General features: G+C 40.3%; 1 protein-coding gene across 2 annotated transcripts in view; it reads left to right on the top strand.

Annotated features, from left to right (window-relative positions):
• Positions 1-24,950, top strand: part of pcbp4 (poly(rC) binding protein 4) — a 246,319-nt gene that overhangs the window by 126,252 nt on the left and 95,117 nt on the right. Inside the window, exons 13-15 of one of the 2 annotated variants that reach the window (XR_011693117.1) lie at positions 1,393-1,448; positions 10,079-10,248; positions 18,396-20,905. Coding sequence is in view for 1 of the 2 variants with exons in the window: in XM_071493224.1 (XP_071349325.1) it covers positions 1,393-1,448; positions 10,079-10,248; positions 18,396-18,825 (656 nt within the window). In the remaining variant the exon portion in view is untranslated. Of the gene's footprint in view, positions 1-1,392; positions 1,449-10,078; positions 10,249-18,395; positions 21,645-24,950 lie in introns of those variants that run through there. The other variant, XM_071493224.1, reaches the window with a different exon arrangement.

The raw sequence follows: 24,950 nt of genomic DNA, 5'->3' as shown, positions 1-24,950 counted from the left end.
CTCGTTTATACAACAAGGCTCCAGGTTTGTGACTTCAAACTGATTTGAGAGTCAAAACTGCTGCAGCTCAGTAAATGAGCCAAGATAACAGAAGCAGATTTTCATTATACTTTAAACCCAAGACCTGCATGTTAAAATTAAAATTTCTGCACTCAAAACTCACTCTTAAATGTCTTGCAATACTTTTTTTTTTTTTCATTTTCATTGTGTTAAAAGTAAAGAAACAATGTGGTGGGCAACTTTATGCAGGAAACCAAAAGGCTCATTAACACCTCAAATCATGAGACGCTTGACACAGTTGTTCAATTGTCACTTTAAATACAAATACTGAGGAAAGTGACTCCAGTTGTGAAGGTTGTTGTAAGTGCAGAACATGTAAAATAAAGCTGGTGTTAATGAAGTCTGTTCACATACACACACACACACACACACACACACCCCCTCACTGTTGGAAAGACACGGCCGCCTTGTCACTTCATTTCTCTAACAAATGCTAACCACGCACGCACAGCAGAGAGCGAAAGAAGAGCAAATTATCATGTGGGGATATGGATGGCTGATTATTCCATTATGTCCCAGGTACAGAACTCATCAGTCGTGGTGGTGCAAATTCATACACACACACACACACACACACACACACACACGCACACTCACTTTCCTGCAGATGTTCACACACTCTATTTAAGGCAGTGTTGGTTTAACTCGCTGTGACCAGAGCTCTGCCCTACGGAGAGGTATGACGGGGAAGGAGGAGAGGGAAGGAGGAACAATGACAATCCAATCACACAGCAGTGTGTAATCAGAGACAGGTGGTTCTGCTCTGTGATTGGACTGTCATTGTCCTATTAGATTCAGGTATTAAAACACGATCAAAAACTAGCTCTTGTAACTTTAGGGTCACGCACAGTGTGGGAACTATCAGCGTTTTCTGCTTTGTATCTGTTCTCAGACGCATTTCTTCTTTCACAGTGTCTTTGTGTAACCTCACTACTGACATCATTTGTTCACAGGTTTTATTCACTGTCTCTTTTTTCTTTTTTTTTAACAAATACAAATCTTTTCAACACCTGAACAAACTTCAGTTTCTCCTGCAGATTTATTTCACAGGATAATTTTACAAACACTAATTTTGGAATTATTAGCAAACATCACTTTATGAGCTCAAAATCTTTCCAACCCTAATTTGAGGCCACAGTCATCCCTGCTTTTATTGCTGTTTCCAACTTGTCACGAACAGAACAAAGTCTAAATAAATTATCTGGTGTAACTGTTTGTGTTCTGTGTTTGACTATGTTGTGTTTTGACCCCTGATTATTACTGAGGTTTATAATATCATCATTATCTCTCTCTCTCTCTCTCTCTCTCTCTCTCTCTCACTCTCGCTCGCAGGAGGAGTGGATGCCAACTCCCAAACAACATCTCAGGAGCTCCTCATTCCAAACGATGTAAGTACTCAGGATGTAAATCAATTAAAATATATTATTTAGGTTTGCGTGGAAAATCAGCTTTGAGCAGATGTGAAAAACAGCTGAATTTCATCAGATTCAGATTCAGCAAGATTCAGCTGAATACAATTTGCCACAAGTATCACACCATCTCTTCTCAGAGTCGTAACTCAGTCAAATCAGAACGCACAGACGTCAGAGACACATTGTTTATTCAAAATAAGAAATAAACTGTTTTAAAGTTATTTGAAGTATTGTCTTTCCCTCATGGTTTGATATTAAAACCTGAAACTGTGTGCGACTTGACAGTAGAAGGGAACTCACAAGCTGAAGTTAGGGGCCGCCTCAAAAGTAAACAGATAAGCTGTTATTTTTCTGGATAAAATGCTTTATAACGTTTACATTTCTCAACTGATTTCAATGAGCTGTCTTTATATTCCAGGGTTTATGATCTACGTGGAGTAAAAATCAAAGATTTGTCCAGGAAAAATGCAGCTCCTGCGTTTATTTGCGTTTGTTTACAGGCTAGACTTTCTTCAGCCAGTGCGGCAGAAACGTTGACGTACGATCCAGCGGCACAATGCGGCGTATACACATATATGTCTATTGGTATTCAGTCATCAACAAACGTATTAGAGAATTTAAGGTTTTGACCTGATGATGGTGCTAGATAGAAAAGTCAAAGGATCAAAGTTATTACAGTTCATCCTGAGGAGAACATGAATGTCTGAATGAAATTTCATGACAATCAATCCAGTGGTTGGTGAGATATTTCAGTCTGGAGCAAAGTGGTGGATAAAGAGTAGCTGAAAACACCACATCCATATGAACGCATAGTAAAAAAAAATGTTTTTTTTTTTTGTTTTTTTTTCCCAGGCAGTGAAGCAGAGCAGTTAACAGTTCAGTCTCATGCTCAAGGACGTATGACATTTGATGGACATGTTGACTGTCCAGAGGTCAAAGCAGTGACTTTTAGTTTACAAGCCTAGTTGAAAGCCTCTGGCCACCTGGCTCTCCTCTGCTCCTCTCTCCCTCCTCCTCCTCCTCTTCCTCCCTCTGTCAGTCCATCACAGGCAGTAATAACGTCAGCGCTCAGTTGTTCAGTGCTTCACCGACGACGCAGCTCCCTCCAAAACTCTGAATTAAGCATCAAAGTAATTAAGCTGTTTACACGACTCTGTAATTTGACTCCTCGTCGACTCATAATCTGCCTTATGAATAAAATAATGTGCACATGCCCGGCCTGACCGCGCATAAAGAGAAGCGGAACAACAAAAACTTAATAAGAGATTAAAGCAAACTGTTGAGCATTTACTCTCTGAGCTTGATTTGTTTTGGGACATCAGAATAAAGCTGCTCAAACACATGTAAGTACTGCGACAAGCCCCCGTCCTGTGGTACAGCTCATTAGCCAGAAACATGCACACAACTTTACAAAGAAGCAACAGCACAGATGTTTTTTTTTTTGTTTTTTTTAAACCTACATGGACATGGGCGCTCAAATGGCCACAAGAGTATTTGCCCTTTACACAATGTGGATGCTGGATGGGGAAATGACTCCTGTATCAGTAGGCATAAGCTCTAAAAGGTGTTTACCAAATTTTAACTGTATCTGTGTACATGCATAAACAGACTGTTTGTAAAACATTAAAACAGTGCGATAGAAAGTCTGTCATAAGAAGCCAGTTGTAAGAAGTGGCGATAATGATCATTTAAGTGTTGACATGACGTTGCCTCAGTCTGAGCTGATCCACGGTTACACCAACGTTTCATATCACACACGCCATCTAAACTTCCCCTGAGGTACATAACTACTGGGCTACACAAATAAAACTGACATCAGTATGAAGTGAAATCGTGCGTTTGTTTTGCTGCAGTTGTACCTGACACAGAATGTGTTTGTAAGTGGATTTTTTTAAGTTGATGGAAGAAAAACTGCAGAAATACAACCTCAGCTGTGGTTCAGGGCAGAGATAACAAACTCTGCCTGTGTAGTTTGTTTTTACATTATAATCACAATCCCGGCATACACCCCTGCAGCCGGACAGGGAGCAGCAGTCTACCTGTGTTTGCTCCCAGTCAGACTTTCCTCCTGTTCACATTACAAACTTCTTCCTGTTTAACCGGCTGCCGACAGCAGCAACGAACAGGATGATGGGGACGATGACAGTCTGATGAAAACCACCAAACAGAGGTTTAAATTTGGTTCCCCGACAATCCACAAATATGTGGCGTCAGATGGGAAAATGCAAAAGGGAAGCGAGCGAGTGTGTTTTTCCCATTAATGCTGAGAGGATATGTTTGTTCCCCCTTTCTGCCTCACTTGACTCTGAGTCGTCCTCTACTTTGCCTCTCTCCGTCCATCCATCAGTGACTGTTAGTCAGTCATTCAGTCTGTCACACAGCGGTTGCCTGAAGCCTCTTTCCTGCAGTCAGAACACTATGTTAAAAACAGCAGCCGGTCTCCAGTTTGTCTGTGGCAAAAAATACATATATACACTCATGTCTGATAAATATCAAGACCGGCAGTGCTCACATTACCTTCACTTACCGGCAGTGAGTCAGGCACTTTCTGTTTTTACTATGTCATTTACTTGAACTGCTAACAGGAAACATCCTTTCCATGTCACAAAGCACATCATTGAAAAATTGTTGACATATTTTAAAAGAATCTCCTAAATTTCCAATCCGTGAAATTTTAAGCAGAAACTAAAGGCAAGGCAATATCATTCAGACATGAGGCAATCCAAAGTGCTTTACAGAGGCATGGAAATACATTGAAAATAGAACATTAAGATGACATTAAAATAGCTTTCAAAAAATATAAAAACAAGTTTGAATGAATTAAATTCAAATATTTCAATAAGTCATATCAAGATTGTATAAAAGGTAGGAGACAGCATTTTAAAAGAAGTGATAGAAGGCATTAAAAACAAGCGAAGATGTTACAGACTGTATGTGATTTATTGGTAAGCTGCAGCAAATAGTTAAGTTTTAAGCCCTGATTTAAATGAGCTGAGAGTTTGAGCAGATCTCATGTGTTCAGGAGGCTTGTTCCACAGCTGAGGAGCAGAGAAGCTACAAGCTGCTTCACCCTGCTTGGTTCTGTTTCTTTGACCAACTGAGTAAACCTGACCCAGATCACCTGAGGGGTCTGGACGCTTCATATCGTACAAGTAGATCAGGCCCGAGGCCATTTAGTGCTTTATAGAGAAGCAGTAGGATTTTAAATTTATCATTTGACATACAGGGAGCCAGTGCAGTGATTTAAGAAACTAAAATCAAACCCCACCATGAATTAGGGTAAAATGACCCACAAATGCCGTCAGTTTGAAGGTCTACAACATACACAGATGAGGAGAATGTCTGCTTAAATCTTAAACACCAAAATCTGGGATGAAAGGTAGGAATCCTTTTCTGAGCACACTCATCACAAGACGACAAGGACCTAATTTACAAGCTCATTTAATCTGAACTATTGACATTAGTGTCCTCATGCATCAGAAAAGATAGAAACCTTCAGCTCTATGGGGATATATGTCTACGGATTCCCCCACAGTAGTGAAGAGGTGGAAATTAACAGGGTTTTGATATTGTATGTATGGATACACCCGACCCAGGACCTGAGCCCCAGACTGGGTCCAAATTATCCTCCACTGCCCTGGGTGCCAGTATCAAGTACATCACAATCAGTACAGGATAAAAGAAAATTAGGAAATCAGTAGCCTGTGTTAAAAGAAATGCTGTGAAATAACGAGTTGAACTGACAGATACTAAATTGGTTTGAAAATAAATCCTCTCCTCATCTGTCATTTGGCTGAAGAGAGAGTTGTTGCAGGAGAAGAAAAGAGGACTTAACATAATTTCAGGGAATTAGTTTGTGAAGCAGATAAATTATTTGTCTGACAACCAAGGTCACACTAACTAGTTCTGTTTGAGCTCAGGTCCACAATTCTCTCTGTTTTTGAAAAAATGCATTCATGCAGGTCTGCTAAGGTTTTCCAAGGGTCAGTTTCGGATTGGGTTGAAATTCTTTGCGAAGATCTCTAACAGCCTGTCTGACTTCCACGCTTCCTGTCACAGACCTGCGTTTAATGTTCACAATCTCTACAGTCTTCTCTAACCTTAACCAAGTGTTGTAGCTACCCGCCCCTAACCGTCCCTTAACTACAGTTAATTTGCCATAAGATTGTTCCTTAACTTTAATATAAGTAATCTAGGATTTGCAGAATCATCCAGTATTGATGTTCTTTTCTGGCGATGGAGAGAAAAATTGCAAAAATCAGAGATGCAGGTGGTGATTCAGAGAGCAGATCCAGAGGGTAGTCAGTAAGACGGACTACAATAAGTAGCAGAATACAGTAAATATATGTGTTGCTAAACTAAACACTCCACAGTTGTAGTTGTTTCAGCCTGAAGCTTCATTCATTCTTCGGGATCTTTCTCCACAGGAGCTCACACAGTCACATTTAGTCAACACCTCCCCAGGCTGGCTCTTTATATACGAGCTGTCTGTGGCACGATAAAGGACAGACAGGCGAGCACGAGGTCATGGTTTCACAGGAAACTCTGCCTCTCCGCTCTGACAAGATAATCAACACCTCTGCAGGTGCCCCCACCTCTCAGGTATAAATAAAGCACCAGTTCCAAGGCCCCAGAGCTTCCATTCATGTATTTGTGTGGTTTCAGCATGTTTGTATACACACACAACACACACACACACACACACATACAGACACATAGAGAGCTCACACATGTAATTAAGCAGTAACACAATAATAGCTTAAGACCCTGTGCATGTAAGTGTGTGAAGTGTGTGATATGTTTGTGTGTGTATTTGAGTCACTGAGCAGGGCCAAGCAGCTTAATGACATCCTATAGCTCACAGTGAGAGATTTAGCAGCAACCCTCTCTCTCTCTCGCTCCTGTTCTCTCTCTCTTTCTCTCTCTCCTTCAATAAACCTTTTCCAAATTACAAGGGCAGCAGGGAATCGCCCAAAAATAGCCCTCGCTTCGTTCTCTTCCTCCTCGGCTTCAAGCTGATTTTACCCAACAGCACTTACATAAAGCCGCTCGAAGATGGGACGTATAAGGCCGCACAGAGTCCCGCGAAAACCTCGCATCTGCAGAGCAGTCAGCCTTGTAGAAAGTGTAAAAGCCAAAGCTTGTTCTCGCAGTGAGAGCCGCTGCGACTGTTAAAAAGTGGGTGAAGTGATGACGTATGTGTGAACAAGCTGTACAAGACGCAACACCAAGAAAAAAACTGTGTAAATATTTAAAATGAGGAGCAACCCCGTCACCTAGAAATAGCTTTATACTGGACTAATTTAGTTTTACAATTACTTTGTGTTAGGAAACGTCATTTTTCTGCCTGAAGTTCACAAACCGTCTGCAGCCAAAAAACGACGCTATGAACGTGCTGAGATTGAACCACAACAGATTCACATGTCATTTCATATGTTCCTACTGTAAAAATATTAAATATATATATATATATCCAAATATGAAAAATATTTAATAAATAACTTTTCCACATTAAAGTGTCTTTTAATGTGGAAGACATATGTATTGTTGAGTTGTGTATTTACATTATCCCAAATGTTTACATCAATTCTAAAAGCAGAGAAATAGTGATTTTAATCATGATAACACTCAGTTTCATTTGGTCTCCTGTCAATGACGTCATATCTTCTATGTGCATGTGTCAGTGTTGTGGTTTCCTGACAGAAGCTCAAAATTTACTTTTATCCAGTTTTAAGCCCCATTTTTATGACACACTTTTTACACATTGGTCATTTTCAACTATATATTAAAACCAGATGAAGGATTCTATTGATCCGCTCCTGGTTCTTTAGTTTTCAGAGAAAAAAAGCCGAGCAAATGTCAGACAGCTCAGCTCCCAGACGCTCCGCGACACCTGGTGTCCGCGGAAGAGGGTCAATGAAATCACTGACTTCTGAGGTGAAACTGCTTTTTTCAGTGTTTCTACTGGTTATGATCAGCTGGTCTGTTTGTTCTGGAGAGGAGGAGACCTCTGTGGATAATTCACCTCCGGTTTAAAACCTCCCATAGCACTGAGGGAATCCAAACCAGGAGAAGCTGACAGCAATGGTGGTGAAGACAACAACTCCCATGATCCCACGCCATTTCGTGACATCACCCAAAGCCAAATGTCTTTTATTATTGTTTTAATTAAGAGACCCCCTAGTGGTAGAAGCTACATACTGTGCGTTTAATTAATAAGGTTTCTTCATCAGGTTGATAAAAAAATGTCCAGGTAGCATTTTCCTCCAAAATATTCTGTTGTTGTTGTTGCAGCACATACATGTAATTTCTAGGAGACATGATGGAGACATACAACAGAGACACAAAGACAAAATTATGCCCAGTACTAGGAGACCTTGACCCTGTGTATCTATGCTGTCCACTGACATAGATATAATCTTGCAGTAGCTTATATCATATTTTGTACATTTTCTATAATTACATACAGACATATCAGCTTTCCCTAGGAAATTACAGGCCAAATCTGGAGATATGGGTTTTTTGTCTGTGCGCCCGTGCTTCTGCTGGTTATGACTCACTGGAGCCAGTCTGTGATTCAATGAGGCCACTCGAGGGGTCGGACGGTGGCTAAGGGTGGACTTCACACAAATGGTCCTGACCTGTTTGTTGTCAGCTGGCACTTTGTCTTCTGTCTCCCACAGTGTCATTATAGCTGCCGCACACAAACACACACTCACAACACACTTGTAGATTATCAGGCCTCTTTCCACGAATAGCCCATTGGAGCATGCAGAGCAGGGGGGGAAGGAATGTTTGTGCGGCGGGGAAAGAGAGAGAGAGAAGAGAGAGGGGAAAAAGTAAAGATTATAAAAGAAGGGGGGGGGTGTGAATGAAGGATGCAGAAAAAGATGAATCAAAGGAGGCAGAAAGTCTGAATAAGAGAAAGCTCTGGGGCACACGTAGATAAAAGTGTGAAAGTTGGTGGAGAGTTCTGCCTCTGAGTCTCCTGTGTCAGTGTTTGTAACTGAGTTGCATTCAAAAGTGATTTAAAATGCGGTCGAACCCTTCGGCTGCCACTGCTCCATCCAGGTTTTGTATGATGGGATGATGATGTAGGATCTGACACCGAAACCTGCTTCAGCTCCTGGAAGAATTGATCCCAGCCAGGGGCTGGATGCATAAAACTCTGTGTAGATTGATGACTAAAACCATGTGTACGCACACAACCAGATATATGCATATGAATTCTTTTCATCAGAATTATAAAGCTGTGCGTTCACATGATTCTGTTTAATAAATCTCATTTCGCCCTGTGCACAGCAGCACATCACTCTGCGAGTGTACCGTCTTCCCTGCTGCCTCTCCTAACTGGCTACAACCAGAGAAGACACGTCAATATTTCCCTTTTTTTCACTTTTATTTCCTGAGTTCAGAGCTCAAGCAGTAACCTCACTGTGATCACTAGAAATAAAAATGTAATGAGTGGAAAGAGAATTAAATTTCCCTTCATTACAAGTCATTAACCTAAAATGAATCGCTTACCTCTGAAGCAAAGTATTATAACTGTTCTCACTGTCTTTTCATTTTCTATAGAAGTAAACAAATAATAAAGTGTAAATGCTAAAGTTAATTAACATTATATGTCCTTCAATGTGATAGATTTGTGGCTAATGAGCCATAACGAAGGTAAATTTGCTTTTTTTTGCAGACTGCTCTTACAGGGATCAGTAAAATATACCATTGTTATTCTGTTTTAATTGGATTATAGTTACATCCTCCCTCATTATATTCCTGTCACCCTCCTGTCACTTCGTCTTATTTAATTCAAATCATTTAAATACATGTTGTTGTTTTTTTAGAGAAAGAAGTGAGTGGAGAAAAAGTGCCATTATTTTGCAGAGATATTGTTATGTCAGAGGAATGTGACTCCAGGGCTAGTTTGATTTCAACCCTCAAATTTCCATGTTGTTATTTTCAGCCTTTGTGTTATTCTGAAGTTTCTGTGTGGTTTGTGCATAGACACCAGTTTTTATGACGGTTAGGTCAACGGGGCAACCTTCACATGCAGGAGACAGTCAGAAAAAAAACAGTAATGAGACATATTTATGGTCTGTACTGACACCACAGTAAATATAATATCAGTCTGTTGTTATGGTGACACCTACTGTATGACAAAACCCCCGCTGGGCCTAGTATGGCACAGACACACACACACACACACACACTAAGCTCCTGGCAGGCAGATGAGTCAAAGTTCACCACCTGTTGCTATTTCATATTCTTAGACATGGAAAGATAACAGGATGGATGGAGAGGCTGAAAAATAAACAACAGAGAGAGAGCTGTGGTGTAGGTGTGGGTTCAGAAGGCTACAGTAAAGACGAAAGGTCTGACAGTAGCAAAGAAAAATGATTTAATGATCTTTATGCAGCTGCTTTTATTCAGTTTGTGCTGAAACTGTGTCAGAGATGTGTTGGTTCAGCACTGTGGTCACTTCCAATCCACCACTCTGGTCCAGACTGACATATCCAACTATTAGATGGAGATAGAAGACGGTACCAAGCTGCTTCATGGGAAGGTTTCAGTGTTTCTAATCCTCACCCTCTGTCTCGTCCTCCTCACAGCTGATTGGCTCAATCATCGGTCGCCAAGGCACCAAGATAAATGAGATCCGGCAGGTATCGGGAGCTCAGATCAAGATCGGCAGTCAGATCGACAGCACCAGCGATCGCCACGTCACCATCACCGGCACGCCGATAGCCATCAACCTGGCCCAGTATCTAATCACTTCATGGTAAGTTTCCAAACTACAGGGAAGTATCTGCCTAAAGAATTGACCAAAATATTTTATTCTGCTATTACTGACACTCACTTAATGGTCAGACCTGAAAGGCCCACAACCAAATTTAATAAGATCCAGTCACTGGTGCATTTAGTCTGAGATTTCTGTCTCAATGACTTTTCCATGAGTGGAAAAGTTCAGCCCCAGTTCCTGGGTCAGTTTTCTTTTTCTTTCAACTCTGTTGGATTTTTTAATGAATCACAGATAAGAGGCTGTGGAGATCACAGATAAAAACAGCTTTCTTCCTCCAAATCATCATGTTCAGTCATTTCATGCACTGAATAACTGAGAACACTGGACTGATGCAAAAAACCATTGTGGACGCAACCTTAACGAGTCTATTGCTGCTTCAGTGCAGATCTTCATATTAATGATAATAATAATCATGCACAACCTGTAGACAACCATTATTATTTCACTCTATAATCAAATTTATTCTAAATAAAGTTAGAGAACCAGTACAAATTATTTCATTGTGTTGCAACTTTATTGGCAACCATGCACAGTCACAGATCTGTTGCAAAAATAGAAAATACTGTGAGGCCCCAGAAGAATCCGGGTGAAAACTTCAATCACTGAGAAAAAAAAAAGTAAAGCTCTGTGAACACAGAAAAACAAAGGGGAAGAGAAATATGAAGATTCTTTTGTTTGGTCAGCTTTCATAAGCCACATTTACACAGCTTTCTGTTTTAGAAATTGCTGTGTCTTTATTTAAAATGTGGGTAAAGCCCTCATTTAAATACCACTTAAATAAGCACCAACAAAATAATTTCTAAAGCTTCGTAGTGAGTTCCAGGTGGATTTGAAGAGCAGTTCTTCCAAGCTCAGTATGACCTCAAGGGACATGGAACATCATCAGTCCTGGTGTCATCTGGTCCAGTGGACCAAACTAACATAGAAGTAAGATATGCAGGCAGTTTTCCAATAAGGGCCTTGTAAATAAACAAATGCATATGCAAGTCACGCCTCTCCGTCCGAGAGAGGACCATCCAACCTTGTCTTACATGATCCAGTGATGAGTATCATAAACATCACCATTAACAAACCTGAGAGGAGAGTGGTAGACAGCATCAAGGGGCTTTAGAGCTGCAGCCGAAGGATGCCTGTGCAAGATGTCACCATAATCTAAAACTTTCAATTTTGTAAATCTCAATCATAGTGGAACTGGATGTACATGCACGAGCCATAAAAGCCATTAATGGACATAGACACGCTTTGAATCAGCATCTGCTAATCAGTACCTCACTGTGCTCCCCTGCTTGTTAGAGGGTTAAATAATAGAAAAAATATAATAATATGTACAATTAGATATTTACAAATATAAAACAACAACAATAGCAGCAGAAATGGATATCACACAGTTGGTGTGTGAATTTATAGCACATAAATAACAGTGTATGAATAATAAATAACAGTGGTGTTTGCATGGTTTTTGTGCCTCATGTAGACAACTGAGGCCTGAATTATGCAAACATCATGAAGGTGGTTCCTGTATTTCCTGCACACATTGTAGAAGCAAAGTAGAGCTTTACCCACGACCAAAAAAGTTTAAAGAGGTCAGAACTCCAGCATCACTTGTACATCTTTATCCCAGACCCAGACCCGGGTGAAGATATATACTGCAAGTGACCATCTGAAAGACATCCATCATATCTGCCTTGTATCTGCTCTCAGTCACCATCACACACTGACCTCAGTGTTTATGTACAGTATCTTACAGAAAACATACATTTTCATATAAAGTAATGGTCATGGTATTCTCAGCATCTCCAAGAATTTTCTTCTTTTTTTTATTTACTCTAATTTTTGTGACTGTGTTTAGATCAAATTATCCTGGTTATGGGGGTGTCTCGGTGGCTTACCTGGTAGAGCACCTACCACTAAGGCTTAGTCCTAACCGCAGTGGGGGTTCGAATCCGACCCGTGGCCCTTTACTGCATGCTGCTTGCAACTTTCCTGTCTCTCTCTCTCACTGTACCTATGAATAAAGGCATAAAAAGACAGAAAAAAAAATTATCCTGGTTAGCGTTTTGGCAGGTTTTCAGCCTTTGTCTTTTTTTTATTACTCTGCGCTGGCGACAGCCAGGGCCGGAGGTATAATGTTTTCAGGTTATCCATCTGTCCGTCTCATTCTGAAAACAATATCTCTGTAAAATCTTGAGGGAATTTCTTCAAATTTGGTACAAACACTCACTTGGACTCAAGGACAAACTGATTAGATTTTGGTGACCTCACAAAACCCATTTTTTGCCTCGTGATTGTGATATCTTGAGTTATCTCTTTAAGGGAATCTCTTCAAATTTGGCATAAGTATCCACTAGGACTCAAGGGTGATCTGATTAGATTTTGACGGTCGAAGGTCAAAGGTTAAGGTCACAGTAACCTCTCAAAAAAGTAGCCATAACTCAAGACTTCACACAGCAATTATGGCAAAGATTCACACAAATGGGCTGAAACTAGTCTGAGTGGCAGAGGCAAACAACCACGACGTGGTAATTCTGGTGTATTATTTTAGTTATAAAGTTATTTATTTGGGCATTTTTATGTCTTTATTTGATAATGAAAGTGAAGAAAATACAGGCAGAGAGAGAGTAGGTGAGTGACATGCAGTGAAAGGTCCGGCCAGTCAGAAGTCGAAGCAGGGACCTGCTGCACTGGGCTTTTTACATCTAAATGGTCTGCACCTTAACCACTCAGCCATCGGGTGACCCCAAACATTTGCCCTTTTATGTAAAAGTCACCAAAGGTTATGTCTGAGTTTTTTTTTGTACATGTCAGATAAAAAAATGACATTTGATTTTTGTACACAGTGGCAGAATGTCTTTAAGTATAATTGCATGTAGCTCTTAAATGAAGGCAGCAAGGAGAAACTCAACTTTCTATTTCATCGTGGCACCAGTGCACGCACCATGAAGTACATCTGCAGGATGTGTTACATGAGAGTCATTACATGATAAAAAGAAATGGAGCTCTACATCAGACACAGAGACTGAGAAAGTCCCTCCCTCGCCGAGCCGTTTAATCGGGGCTGTGAATGTGAGCGACATGAGATACAGTCAGACCGTCAGGCAGCTTTAATACAAGTTACCACCACCATGAATATGCAAATTCATGATTGGACTCTGGATGAAATTGATATTTCACTTACCACTCATCCTGCCGCTGACAGCAGGGAGAATAGGCTGGGCAAATCACACACACACACTCGCACAGTGTAAAGCAGATGTAAGGATGGGTCAGCCTCATTCAGTCTGAAATGTCAGGTCAGTCAAGGTGACAGTGACGCTGAAGTGTCCATGACAAATCCAGTCTTTTCCATTTTATTTTTTAAAATCAGTCTCCACATGGATAAGACGATCTGTCAAAGCTAATTCCATCTGTGTCCTCTGTTGGCCTGGTCTCCCACCAACTGACCACAGAGCAGCAGCTGAATTCATACTGGAAACTCAATGAAATGAACATCACTCTGTCTCTTTGGTGGATAGTTGAGTCGCATTGGCAATCGTTCGTCAGTCATGCAAAGTAACAACATTTACTCAAGGTACTTGTATTTTGCCTGAGGGTTTCTACATTAACAGGAAATGTTGCACCTCTTACTCCACTAAATCCATCTGACAGCTGTGGTTACTAGTTACTTTCCAGATAAAGAGTTTACATCATTACCTCTTAAGTTCTTGTATGGTTGTAATAAAGTATCTGTTGGAGGCTCAAAGCGGTCCTCAGATTTATCTACTGACCCTTTGGGCCAGACCACTAGCTTGGGATGCAGACCCAGGTGCCGTCCTATTCATACCTGGGTGTATAAACTATAAATTATTGAGCATTTTAAACTGCGACGGAGCGATTCTATTTAACTGGCACAGCTTTTCTAGCCTCTACGGCTCTGGTCATGTCACACTACGCAGCCAATCAATGTGACTGGAGTCAGTGAGTGAGATACACATGGTGAGAGATGACATCGGAGAAATAAGTGAGAAAAGTAGGGAAGAGGAGGAAAAGAAAAAGAAATGTGTTAAAACTGTTCAGTTGTTAAGATCTAAGATGAGACTTAACCAAGAATAAAAATTGAAAGTCAAGTTCTTTCACACTTTTTATTTCATTTTGGAACATTAAGAAATTATTGCTATTATAATTTTTCAAAAGCTCTCTGTTCTGTGGTTAGTTCTTATTACAGTGAATGTTTCCCTTCAAATGATAAAAGTAAAACACTCATGAAGCGCTGAACAGTGGTTTAAAGTACACAGTAAAGTTCTACTTGATTACCATGTAGATGTACTTGTACTTGATTACCTGAGTATTTGTATTTGATCCACTTAATGCTTCAACTCCACAACACTTCAGAGGAAAATATTGCACTTTTCACTCCACTACATTAATGAGACAGCTGTAGTTACTTTGCAGGTTTATATAATATAATAAAATATAACGAACAAATACAGTGAGACATATTATCTTATCTCCCAGCAGCATAATAAGTAGTTGCATTTATTTTTTTTAACATTAGTGATATTAATAAATTAATGCATTACTGACTCATCACATGTGTTTTTCTTTTCTTCCTGCTTTCCACTGTGGTGGATAATCATTGGAGGCAGCAGGGTATGTGTGCAATGTAAAACTAATAGTAGGGGGAAGTTGTTACTCTGTGGAGCCTTAACAGAAAAACTTGGAGCCCCCAACCAGGTTAAACATGCCAGTACTCAACTTTGCTTCCAGGAGCTTGGCATCACGTCTCCTCTAAATGTTTAAAGCACAAATCAGCACTGCACCAGTTTAAAAAATCTACTGTATTCACCTGAGTGTAGGACGACCATAAATATAAGACAGTCCCCCTTTTCCAACATCTGTTTTTGAGGACAGTAGACAGAGTCCTCATCATTAAAGCCATTTCTGTTTGGAAAGTGCAACATCAATGACACTTTTATACAAAAATCAACATTAGTGTATCTTCTCTCTCAGTCACTCACACTCACGCTCTGCTGTCAGACTGTTGAAGTGTCACAATCATTTTCTCTGACACTTCACATTTTCCAGACTTCTCATCTGTCTGTCACATTTTCTCCCTGGTTCATTTCTGCTGTGAAGATGTCAGGAGACACTGTGAACTTGTTTCCACTGATGAATTTCTTTCCTCCACTGCAGCAAAACACAAACCTTCAGAAACCCCTGCAGGTTAAACTGGACAAACACAGAGATGAAAGACTCACCATCAACAGACTGAAAGCTAGACTTGGGCAATATAAACAATTTGATATCACGATACAGTCCAGCTCAAAATACTGCAATATTATCGACATATGGAGGGAAAATATTTTGATATTTGATATTATCAAATATTGGCCCTAGCCTAATGAAGAAACATGCTAGCCTAGCAACATTAAGGCTTCAAGCAACCCGTAATGCAACACTCTCTATTGAAAACAAAAGGAAATATCTGATGTTGTGAACATGCAGTTGTCTCGTTCTCAAATTTAAGACAACGCCCACTTTTTCAAACTTCCAGAGGAAAATATTGTCTTATATTCAGGCCAATATAGTATATTGATTATATCATGTTGAAATGAATTCGCTCTTAGCTGCAGTCACACAACTCCATCCTCTGTGGTGGAGTACTCAGAGCAGTGTGTTTGCTTTGTGTGGTTGTGGCGGTGACAAATGGAGGACGACCGCTCTAATCTGAACGTGACTCCCTTTTATCTGCCGTTGATTATTCACAACTTGGCGCAAGCTCCCTGCAGACCTTCGCGTGCACTCAGGGAACCTGTCAGAAACAAACGCCCCCACCACAGTGTGGAGAGAAGGGGAAGAAGCCACAACTTGAATAGATCCACTGAATGTTTCCATCACTCATTCATTTGGCTGGTGCATTTAAGATCGCTGCCACAGAAACTTTAGTGTTATGTTAATAGCTTTCTAAACTTGGAAGGTAATTTGTTATTTTTGTTAAAGAGTTGTTGGCCCTAGAAGCACTGAAAATGATAATAAAGCTGAAAAGCATGTTTCCTTTTTTTTTTAACAAAACAGCTTCTGTCCATCATTTGCACAATAACAGGAAACATCCTACAAATAGCTTACATACTGGACTGATATCCGTTTTACCTTCTTATTTCTAAAATCATAAAGAGATCTTAGAGCAGCTTCGGTTCAGCTACTGTATAGAGCATCTAAAGATAACAGTGTCCCTGTTTCATCTTGTTTTTGTCTTGGAACCCAGCTGTCACACTTCTTTCTGTCTGTTCCGTCCTCCTCTACCTCTTGAACATCGCTCCCACTTTCTTTAAACACAGCTTGTTGAGAACAGAAAGTGACACAGTTTTGCAGAAGATTGTAAATGTCAGTGTTGCTCGGTGAGGCACATTAATGTACATAACAGAAGGGGAAATATTCTGAGCTGCGATACTGCTGTTACAACCTGTGTCCTACAATATCTATAATGCCCCATTTACATGTGATAATCAGATGTGATCTGTGTCTGGATATCTTATCTGTATAAGGGAATATGGAGGTGTAAATGCACAGATACCACATCTGGAGGTGGTCTGGCTTATATCCCATCAAATATCAGCCAGATGTTAAGAGTTAATATGTGAACCTTGGACTCCATATAGCAACATCACTAATCTAATCTGCATGTGGAAACCAATCACAATTGAGATACAAGAACTATAAATAAACCAAGTGTTGTTATATTCCGGAAAACATGTTCATGATAATACAAGGTGTGTGTCTGTTGGATTTCTGATTCCAGAAGTCGTCACAGACATTTAACATTTTAAGAAACTAATTGAAATTGACAGATAATTGACCTTGCGTCTGCTACAGTGAATTTACAGTAATGTACCGTATTTTAGAGAGCTGGAGTTCCACTCTGTCATCACTCTGAGAGGAAACATGATACTGGACTTTTGTTGTTGTTGTCATCACCTCCTGCTCTTTTGGCCAGTAACATTTAAAATGATGTCTTTAGCATTCAACAGCTACAGCTCCCTCTAGGTTTTGGTTGCGTGCCTCAGGCTAACATTGCATTCACACATACAGATGCAAAGTAGTGTAGAGTCTCTGGCCTCTCATGAGGCTGTAGCTCTATGGGTTTGTTGTGCTGAGCATGTCCTTTATATGATCTGCTGCGACTGTGCCATACAAATATTATCGCAATATTGTTAATTGTATCATGTGTATAAGTTGTTTTGTTTTGGGTTTTTTTTTTGTTTTCTGTTATATATACATATATATATATATATATATATATATATATATATGTATATATAACATTATATGATTATATTTCATGTTTCAGGTATAAGTAAGGCTGCAACTGAACAGCTGTTTGTCATATGTGGAGGTGCAGTGTACAGTGAGTAAAGCAGTGAAATGAGGGTTGGACTCTGCAGGGCAGACTATGCAACGCTTCAAAAGTGCAAAAAATAAAAATAAAAATAATAATGATAAAATTGAAATGAAATGTATGGCATATACTGTATATACTATACTATGCATTGCAATATTCAATATTATCAAATATGGGCCAAAGCCTAGACTGTACAGTTGGAGCTACACATGGAGCTAATAGCACAGATGCTAACTGGGCGTGGAGTGGGACCTCAGCTCTCTAAAACACTAAGGTCTTTTTGTGGTACAGAAGGTTTTTTATGCTTCTTCATCATCTTCATCATCTCTGACAAAGCTTTCATCCTAATATATCTATAATGGTTTTGTTCCCTCCTCCCTAAGCCCCCTCCCAAGCCATCACCCCAACTTATACAGCACACCCCCCATCCGTACAGCGAACTCCCCTACAATAATCTGTTGCAACCTCCAGCAAAACACACCTGTCTTATGATTTTAGTTTTGTCAAATTTCCTTTATTTCATTTTTCTCTCCAAAATATCCTCTTTGTTTTTTTGTTTGGGTTCAATTTTCTTTTTTGGTTTTTACTCTTGATTTCTTTAACATGTCTTTTATTTAACCCTCTAACCCTTCTCCATCCAAAACTCCCTCTCCCTTACCCTTCTCCCCCTCCCTCCACCCTCCACCTCCTCTCCCAACCCCTTCCTCCCTCCTTCCCTCCCTCCCTCCTCCCCGGCCTTCCCCTCCTCCAGTTTAGAGACCGCCAAATCCACCGCCCAGTCCTCCTCCATGCCGTCTCCCGTTGACCTGACCATGAGCTTCACCCAGCCCGCCCCCCCCGCCTCTGCCTCGTCCTCCTCCTCCTCCCCCCTGGCAGCGATGGGCGCCACGCTGCCCCACGCTCCTATCCTGGGCACTCCCTATGCCCTCCCACTCTCCAGCCTCCTGGGAGTTAAATCCATCCCCTACCTGGCACTCTCCACCCCTCCTGCCTCAGCAGCAGCGGCGGCGGCAGCAGCGGCAGCCATCGGGGCTCCCATGTTGCCGGGTTCTGTGCCCACGACGGCAGCCGTCCCGGTTCAGGCTCATGCAGCAGCGGCCCTGGCGTCCTACACGGCCAAGATCTCATCCTCGGCCAATGGGATGAAGAAGCCAGAGAGACAGAAGTTTGCTCCGTACTGATGAAGGAGGAGGAATCTGCATCACTGAGGTAGCTCCTGGGCTGGTTTTCAGATGGACAGGGCAGTTTTAGTTTCCTGCTTTTACTCTCTTTTCTTATATTCCTCTTTCTGTCGCACTCTCTCACTTTTTTCTTTCTTGGCCTCTCTTTCTTTCTCTTCAATTTTTCTTCAAAACTGTCAAAGTGGGATCAGTGGAATATGTTTGATTTCTGATAGGGCCACAACGTCATCCATGGAGGCCACTCGCAGCAACACACCAGGGTTCTCCACGGTAAACAACAGCAGGTTGTCTGCCATGGTGATGTGTTGGAGGTGTGCCGGTCACAAACCACAGTAAGAGTCTGTGTTCTGCAGCTCTGTTCAGCTCACTGTGCTGTTCCTCCCTGCAGTGTTTAAAATTGATCTGCTGACCAAGTATCACAGAAGACATCCTTATCTGTTTTTATTGAAGAATAGCAACTCTAGCTTGTGGATAAATGCACTACATTTCCTATAATTTCTTCACAATAAAAGCCTCTCACTAAAGTTTTAGTGTAAAGTTTTTCAGTTTGCATCAGTAGCGACTAGTAACAACTAATAAATGACAAAACACTGAAGTACAGAAATACCAAAGATATGCTTCGAAACACTGTCACCATTATTATATAGTTTGTCCACAAGGTTATTTTTTCAACTGTAAAATGTCCTGCCCAAAAAATCCTGATCACACCTGTTTACAAAAAATAATTAATATTTGCCAATACATCATTAGCAGATGTTTTAAACTCTCAAACAGTGATTGTCTTAGTAAGTGAACACTGCTCTAACTTGTTGATCAGTACACAGAAAAAAAAATGGCTGAAATCTGAAAGTACACAGCAATGAAACTAAACTTCAAACCACAGAGACTCAGGTACGTTCGGTGTAGTTAAAGCAGGCAGACCCTGCACATGAGGAAAAACCCTAGAAAAGAGCAACTAAATGGACGATACTAATGCTGCTTTTAATTTCTCTCTTAATCAGAAAGTGTCAAAACAGACGTCATCATTCCCTCTGCAAGTTCATATAAACAGCCACAATTAACTCAGAACCTGCTGGAGGAACTCTCGGTGTGACGGCCAGACACCATGCTGCAGTGGCTGCAGTGTTCCCCATCTAATCTCCACGTGTAGCATTTTAAATGTATGACGAAGACGCTGCAGATGAAAATGACAGAAATATCAAACACAGTGGCCTCTGATCACCTGTATTCACTCATGATACAAGCTCAAGATTATCTAGCAGCGTGTGTGAGATTTTTTTTGTCTTTTCATTTCTCAGTGCTGATTAAAAAAGTGTGCACAAGCAGACAATCCTGTACAGTAACTTTCTAAGGCTGATGAATCACTATTTGCTTTACGTCAGTGTGTGTATCACAGCTGCATGTTCCTGTGCGAATAAGAACTTGTCTAATAAACCACTCAGGGTCGCTGACTCCTCCAGACTTTCCACTTGTAGATAATTGTTCTACAGCACAGCCATAACTCACACAGTTGGCCTACGTGTCACAGTTTGCATCAGCTTCTGCCTCCCTTTGCACGAGTGATCGTTTTGGGGAAGTCCTGGGGAAGCTAATTTTCTTAGTTACTCAGACAAACCCATGGATGGCTTCATGTCTCTGTGTGCAAGGTGTAAGCTGTATCCTCTCAAAAGAAGGGAAATAAATTTCCTCCAGCACTGGAAAATATGAGAACTACACTTGTAGTAAATTAGGCTGACCACATCCCCCGGTGAGGTCCACCAGTCCAAGGGTTATAAAATATATTGTAGATGTTAAAGGTCCCATATTTTACACTTTTCATGTGTTTCATTAGATGTGTTGATATCCATAAGAAGATATATTTGTGGTTTTAAAAACCAAAAACTGTCTCAGTGTAATTTTACATCTCCTCTCTCAGGCTTTTCTCTGGAGCTCTAGTAATAACAGGTAAGTGAGCCAATCAGAAGAGAGCCTCTGAGCCTCTTTTCTGATTGGCTGACTGTTTTCTGAGTGTTTATACAAAAATATAGCAAATTTCAGGTGAACACTCAGAGAAACCAAATCCTGCAAGGTTGGACGGTGGGTCCAGAAGTCCTGACAGCTTGTTTTAAAGCTCAGTTTCTGGACTGAGGCTTTGATACTTTCACACTATTAATCTCGAACCTAGACCTGCTTTATAATCAAAAAAGACATGGAAATCTCACTTTATAAAATATGGGATCTTTAAGATTATATTCATGGCGAGCGTAAAAGTAATAACTGAGGGTTCGCTCTGTCCCATCTCAACAAACCTTGAGGGATTTGACCTAAGAGGTGTTTCATAAAGTAGCAACAGGAAATATCTGGCTTGCATTAGCAGTTATATATATATATGTATATTTGTACTGCGGTGACCACTTTAAACAGTGCTGCTAAAATCTGTTGGACAGTACAAACAGAAACAGCAGAGATTGAGGTGCATATTATAAAAGCACTGAAAGATGTAAATAATAATAATCATACAAAATTTGGTCATGAAAAAAACATCACAATCAATCCTGTTACGGCGCCATGCCACACAGAGGAAACTGAGCAAGGTGCTAACTCCCTCAGCCTTGGTACCACTATGGAAATTATCTGACTCTTCTACTGTCCATATGGTGGCAACACTGTTTTAAGACATTCAGAGTCTGCTTCATTTATTTTATTTAAGTGAAGCGATAAAGAGGCAAACAAATAGTGAGTGTTTCTTAGCATGGGTCTAAGCTGTTTATTGGCTGCATTTTAATTAGGAGTAAAAAAAAAAAAAAAAAAAAACAAGATCTATTTATGTTATTTTTTTTTTAAATGCACACAATCTGGCGACACTAGCGAGGATGCTAGCAGCTTCTAATAGCAGGGAAGCTAGTCGTGAAAGCAGCAGCAGCTCATGCACACACCGACACACACACATACAGGTAATTACACAGTAAGTGCTACTCGTGTCAGCAGAGTGTGACAAATCAAACATGTACCGCAAACTGACTTGTGATCACAGCGCAGCAGTAAAGAGGAACCTTTCAGGAGAAAACTGTGTTTCGGTCTGACAGGTTGATTGTAACACTGGCTGAGCCTGAGGTGAGACTTCAGCCTGAAAACCAGAACCAGCTCTAGTCCTGAAGGGATCAGTCTCCAGGTAACTTAGGTCAGCAAGTGGCACCTGAGAGACTAAACTCAGGGCAACGCAGACCCAAGGAAACATACTGTGTTTATTTAGTACATTGAGGACATAAAAAGCTGTGGATGTGGATTAGGAGATATAAAGCCAGTCTAAACCTTCCTATAATATATGCAGGTTCAACCTTCAACCAGCGAGAGTGCTAATTAAGGCAATGAAATTAATTATTTCATAAATTCTTAAATTACATGCATTTTTTTTTAACCTTTAAGGATGATTAAAGGTGATTTCCCTTCTTTTTAAAGGATCTGCAGAGGGAGCTCCCTGTTAAATACAAAAAAAAAAAAAAATCATGTGTTTGACACAGGAAAAAGTCTAATTCAGCTGAATTAAGTATCCCAGCAGCCCTTGAGTGTGAACGTCCCCCACATCCTCATTTTCCAATAATCCCACTTGACATCTTCTACTTCTCTCCCTGACTCTTTCTGTAGCTCTGCCCTGATCAGACTGTCTGGAGGTCCACTGGGCGTTTGTTCGTAGCTACTGTATGATGATACTGATATTTAAGGTTATTTGGGCCACAAAGCCTGTAAAAGCCATAGAGACTATCCAGCTTTCCCCTCCCTGTCTGTTTCCTGCTCTCTTTTTGTCCCTTATTCTATTGTGTACTCTCATATTTATTGACTAATATGAAATATTCCCTCAGAGAGTTTATATCACTGGTCACTAACACTGAGCTGAACAACTCAGCTTTTGTATACAATGATGTCTACTTGTATAGGACTCTTTCCTCTCTGCTTCTGTCTGTTTTTTTCTTCTTTAGTTTGAGGATTTGTTGTATAGAGTTTTTTAAAACATACAACAGATTTAAAAATGTCTTTTTTTTTCAGTTTTTTTTTTTTTGTGTTAACAGCCTGTATTTGTTTATTATTCACAATGCTCATTTGAAATGTGTTGTTTAAATTATTTTTTAACTTATTAAAAGGAGTATTACATTTACAGTTTAAAAAAAAAAAAAAAGTTTGTTTTTCCAACATGGCTGCAGGTAAATACTGTAAAAATGTATTTGAGTTTGTTTTGTTTGTTTTTTTTAGTTGTGTGAACAAAATTAACTTTGTTTTAGGAAGAAAAAAAATAATTATCACTGTACCATTAATGCTAATAACCAGATGTTTTTGTTAGATAGAAGAGTAGTGTTTTCACTTGTGAGCTCAAACTGGACATTTTACCACACACACACTTTTAGACTGGGGACATGTGTTTGTAAATGTCTGCCCTGCTTCTCAACTCTCGGCTTCCACAGAACTACAATAAAGCAGAAGTGCCACTTCCTGGTCACCTGTGGAAGGTGAGACAGAATACAACTGCAGGTAATTTAGATTTCCTGACATGGATTTAAAAGGGGCAACAGAGAAACTCCTCACATGGTTTTAGTTGTTTGAGGCCCAGAGAGGTCACATGTTCCAAAGATCCGAGAAAAGTCCAAAAACTCAAGAAAGATCAGCGAATCCAAACTTTGTTTTTTCTTCCATTAAATCATCTGATTTAATGGAAGAAAAAGTGTAAGTGGTCCAATCAAACTAATGCAAGTAACAAATTAATCTCACAAAGTCAAACTGTTTAAATCAGAAGATGTAGTTTTAATTTAAATCCTTTAAATATTTTACTGATAATATGTCTTTACCTTTACTTCAGTAGGAGTTCAGCGCAGGACTTTTACTTATGATGCAGTATTTTACGTCGTTGCACAGATACTTGTTATCACTTGTAGATATTGATCCCTCTTATGATGGCCACTCCCTGCTGTATTCTGGTGATTGATGGAGGATTATTAGGAAAGGGGTTTGTCTGCTTATTGTAGTTCTGTGGCTGAGTCGGTCCTCTGTGTGTGAAAGTAGCAAGCAATGTTTATTTTATTTCATTTTATTTCATTTTTCTTTCTAACTGGACTGATTCTCAGCGCGGTTTACTGTCCTTGCCAGAGTGTCAGAGACTAATGCTGCATGTTTGCTTGGCCTCACTAACATACACAGAAACACACACACACAGACACACACATGTAAATACACACAAAGATGATCTTGATAAAAAAAATAGTTTAAAACACAGTTGCATATACAACAAACTGATACACACACACACAGGCCTCGGTCGTTGCACTGACTCCCTCTTCACTGACAGTGTGAACTAAAAAGCAATACTAAACAGAGCCGGATGAGTAGCTACACACTGCAGAGCAACAGTGGCAGGCAAATATACATGTGTGTACAAATACATTCATATTTAACTCGATGGGTTGTTGATGCATAGAGTTTCTCTGTTCCTTCTGTTTGTTTTTAAAAATAATTCTAATGATGATGTGGTATATTAAACAAGCTCACTTATTTTTATAAAGTCAGATTACCTTGTTGATGAACTGAACTGTGGACTCCGTGTCCAATCACGTCGCTCATCTGTCCTCTCCGCACTCAACACGTTTTCATTTCACTCTTTTTTAAAAACTTTTTTTTTTTTTTTTTTTCTGGCCATCGTCCATGTGTCCTCAAACCATGTGCATGAGTCTGACTTGAATTGATGTCTATGCAAAATCATCTCTGTGTGGTTCAGCTCAGTGACCCGTGCGTGGGTTCACATGGAGGCTGTGTCGGGGCTTGTGAAGTGCAGCTGAAACGAAAGGGCTACAGTAGACTACGGGTCTGACTCGCAATGCATCTTGCCCTGAAGGTTAATTCATACTTACTTCACTGCAAAGTCCCAATACTTGTATTTATATATCTATTTAAGTGGCTGAGCTGATCCAGTGGCACTGGAGTTACCGTAATTTCCGGACTATAAGCCGCTACTTTTTTCACACACTTTGAACCCTGCGGCTTAAACAACGATGCGGCTAATCTATAGATTTTTACGGGCTAACGGCCTCCAGGGGGCGAAAATGACATTGAGAGCGACAACGAAAGAGAGACTGAGAAAGTGTGTGACGAAGTCATTCTGA

The sequence above is a fragment of the Trachinotus anak genome, unplaced genomic scaffold, assembly GCF_046630095.1.
Source record: "Trachinotus anak isolate AG129_WGS33_773 ecotype Australia unplaced genomic scaffold, CSIRO_AGI_Tana_v1 ptg000013l, whole genome shotgun sequence".
NCBI classification, from domain to species: domain Eukaryota; kingdom Metazoa; phylum Chordata; class Actinopteri; order Carangiformes; family Carangidae; genus Trachinotus; species Trachinotus anak.
Note: the sequence above shows the minus strand (reverse complement) of the source record. Positions and strands in the feature narration are given on the sequence as shown.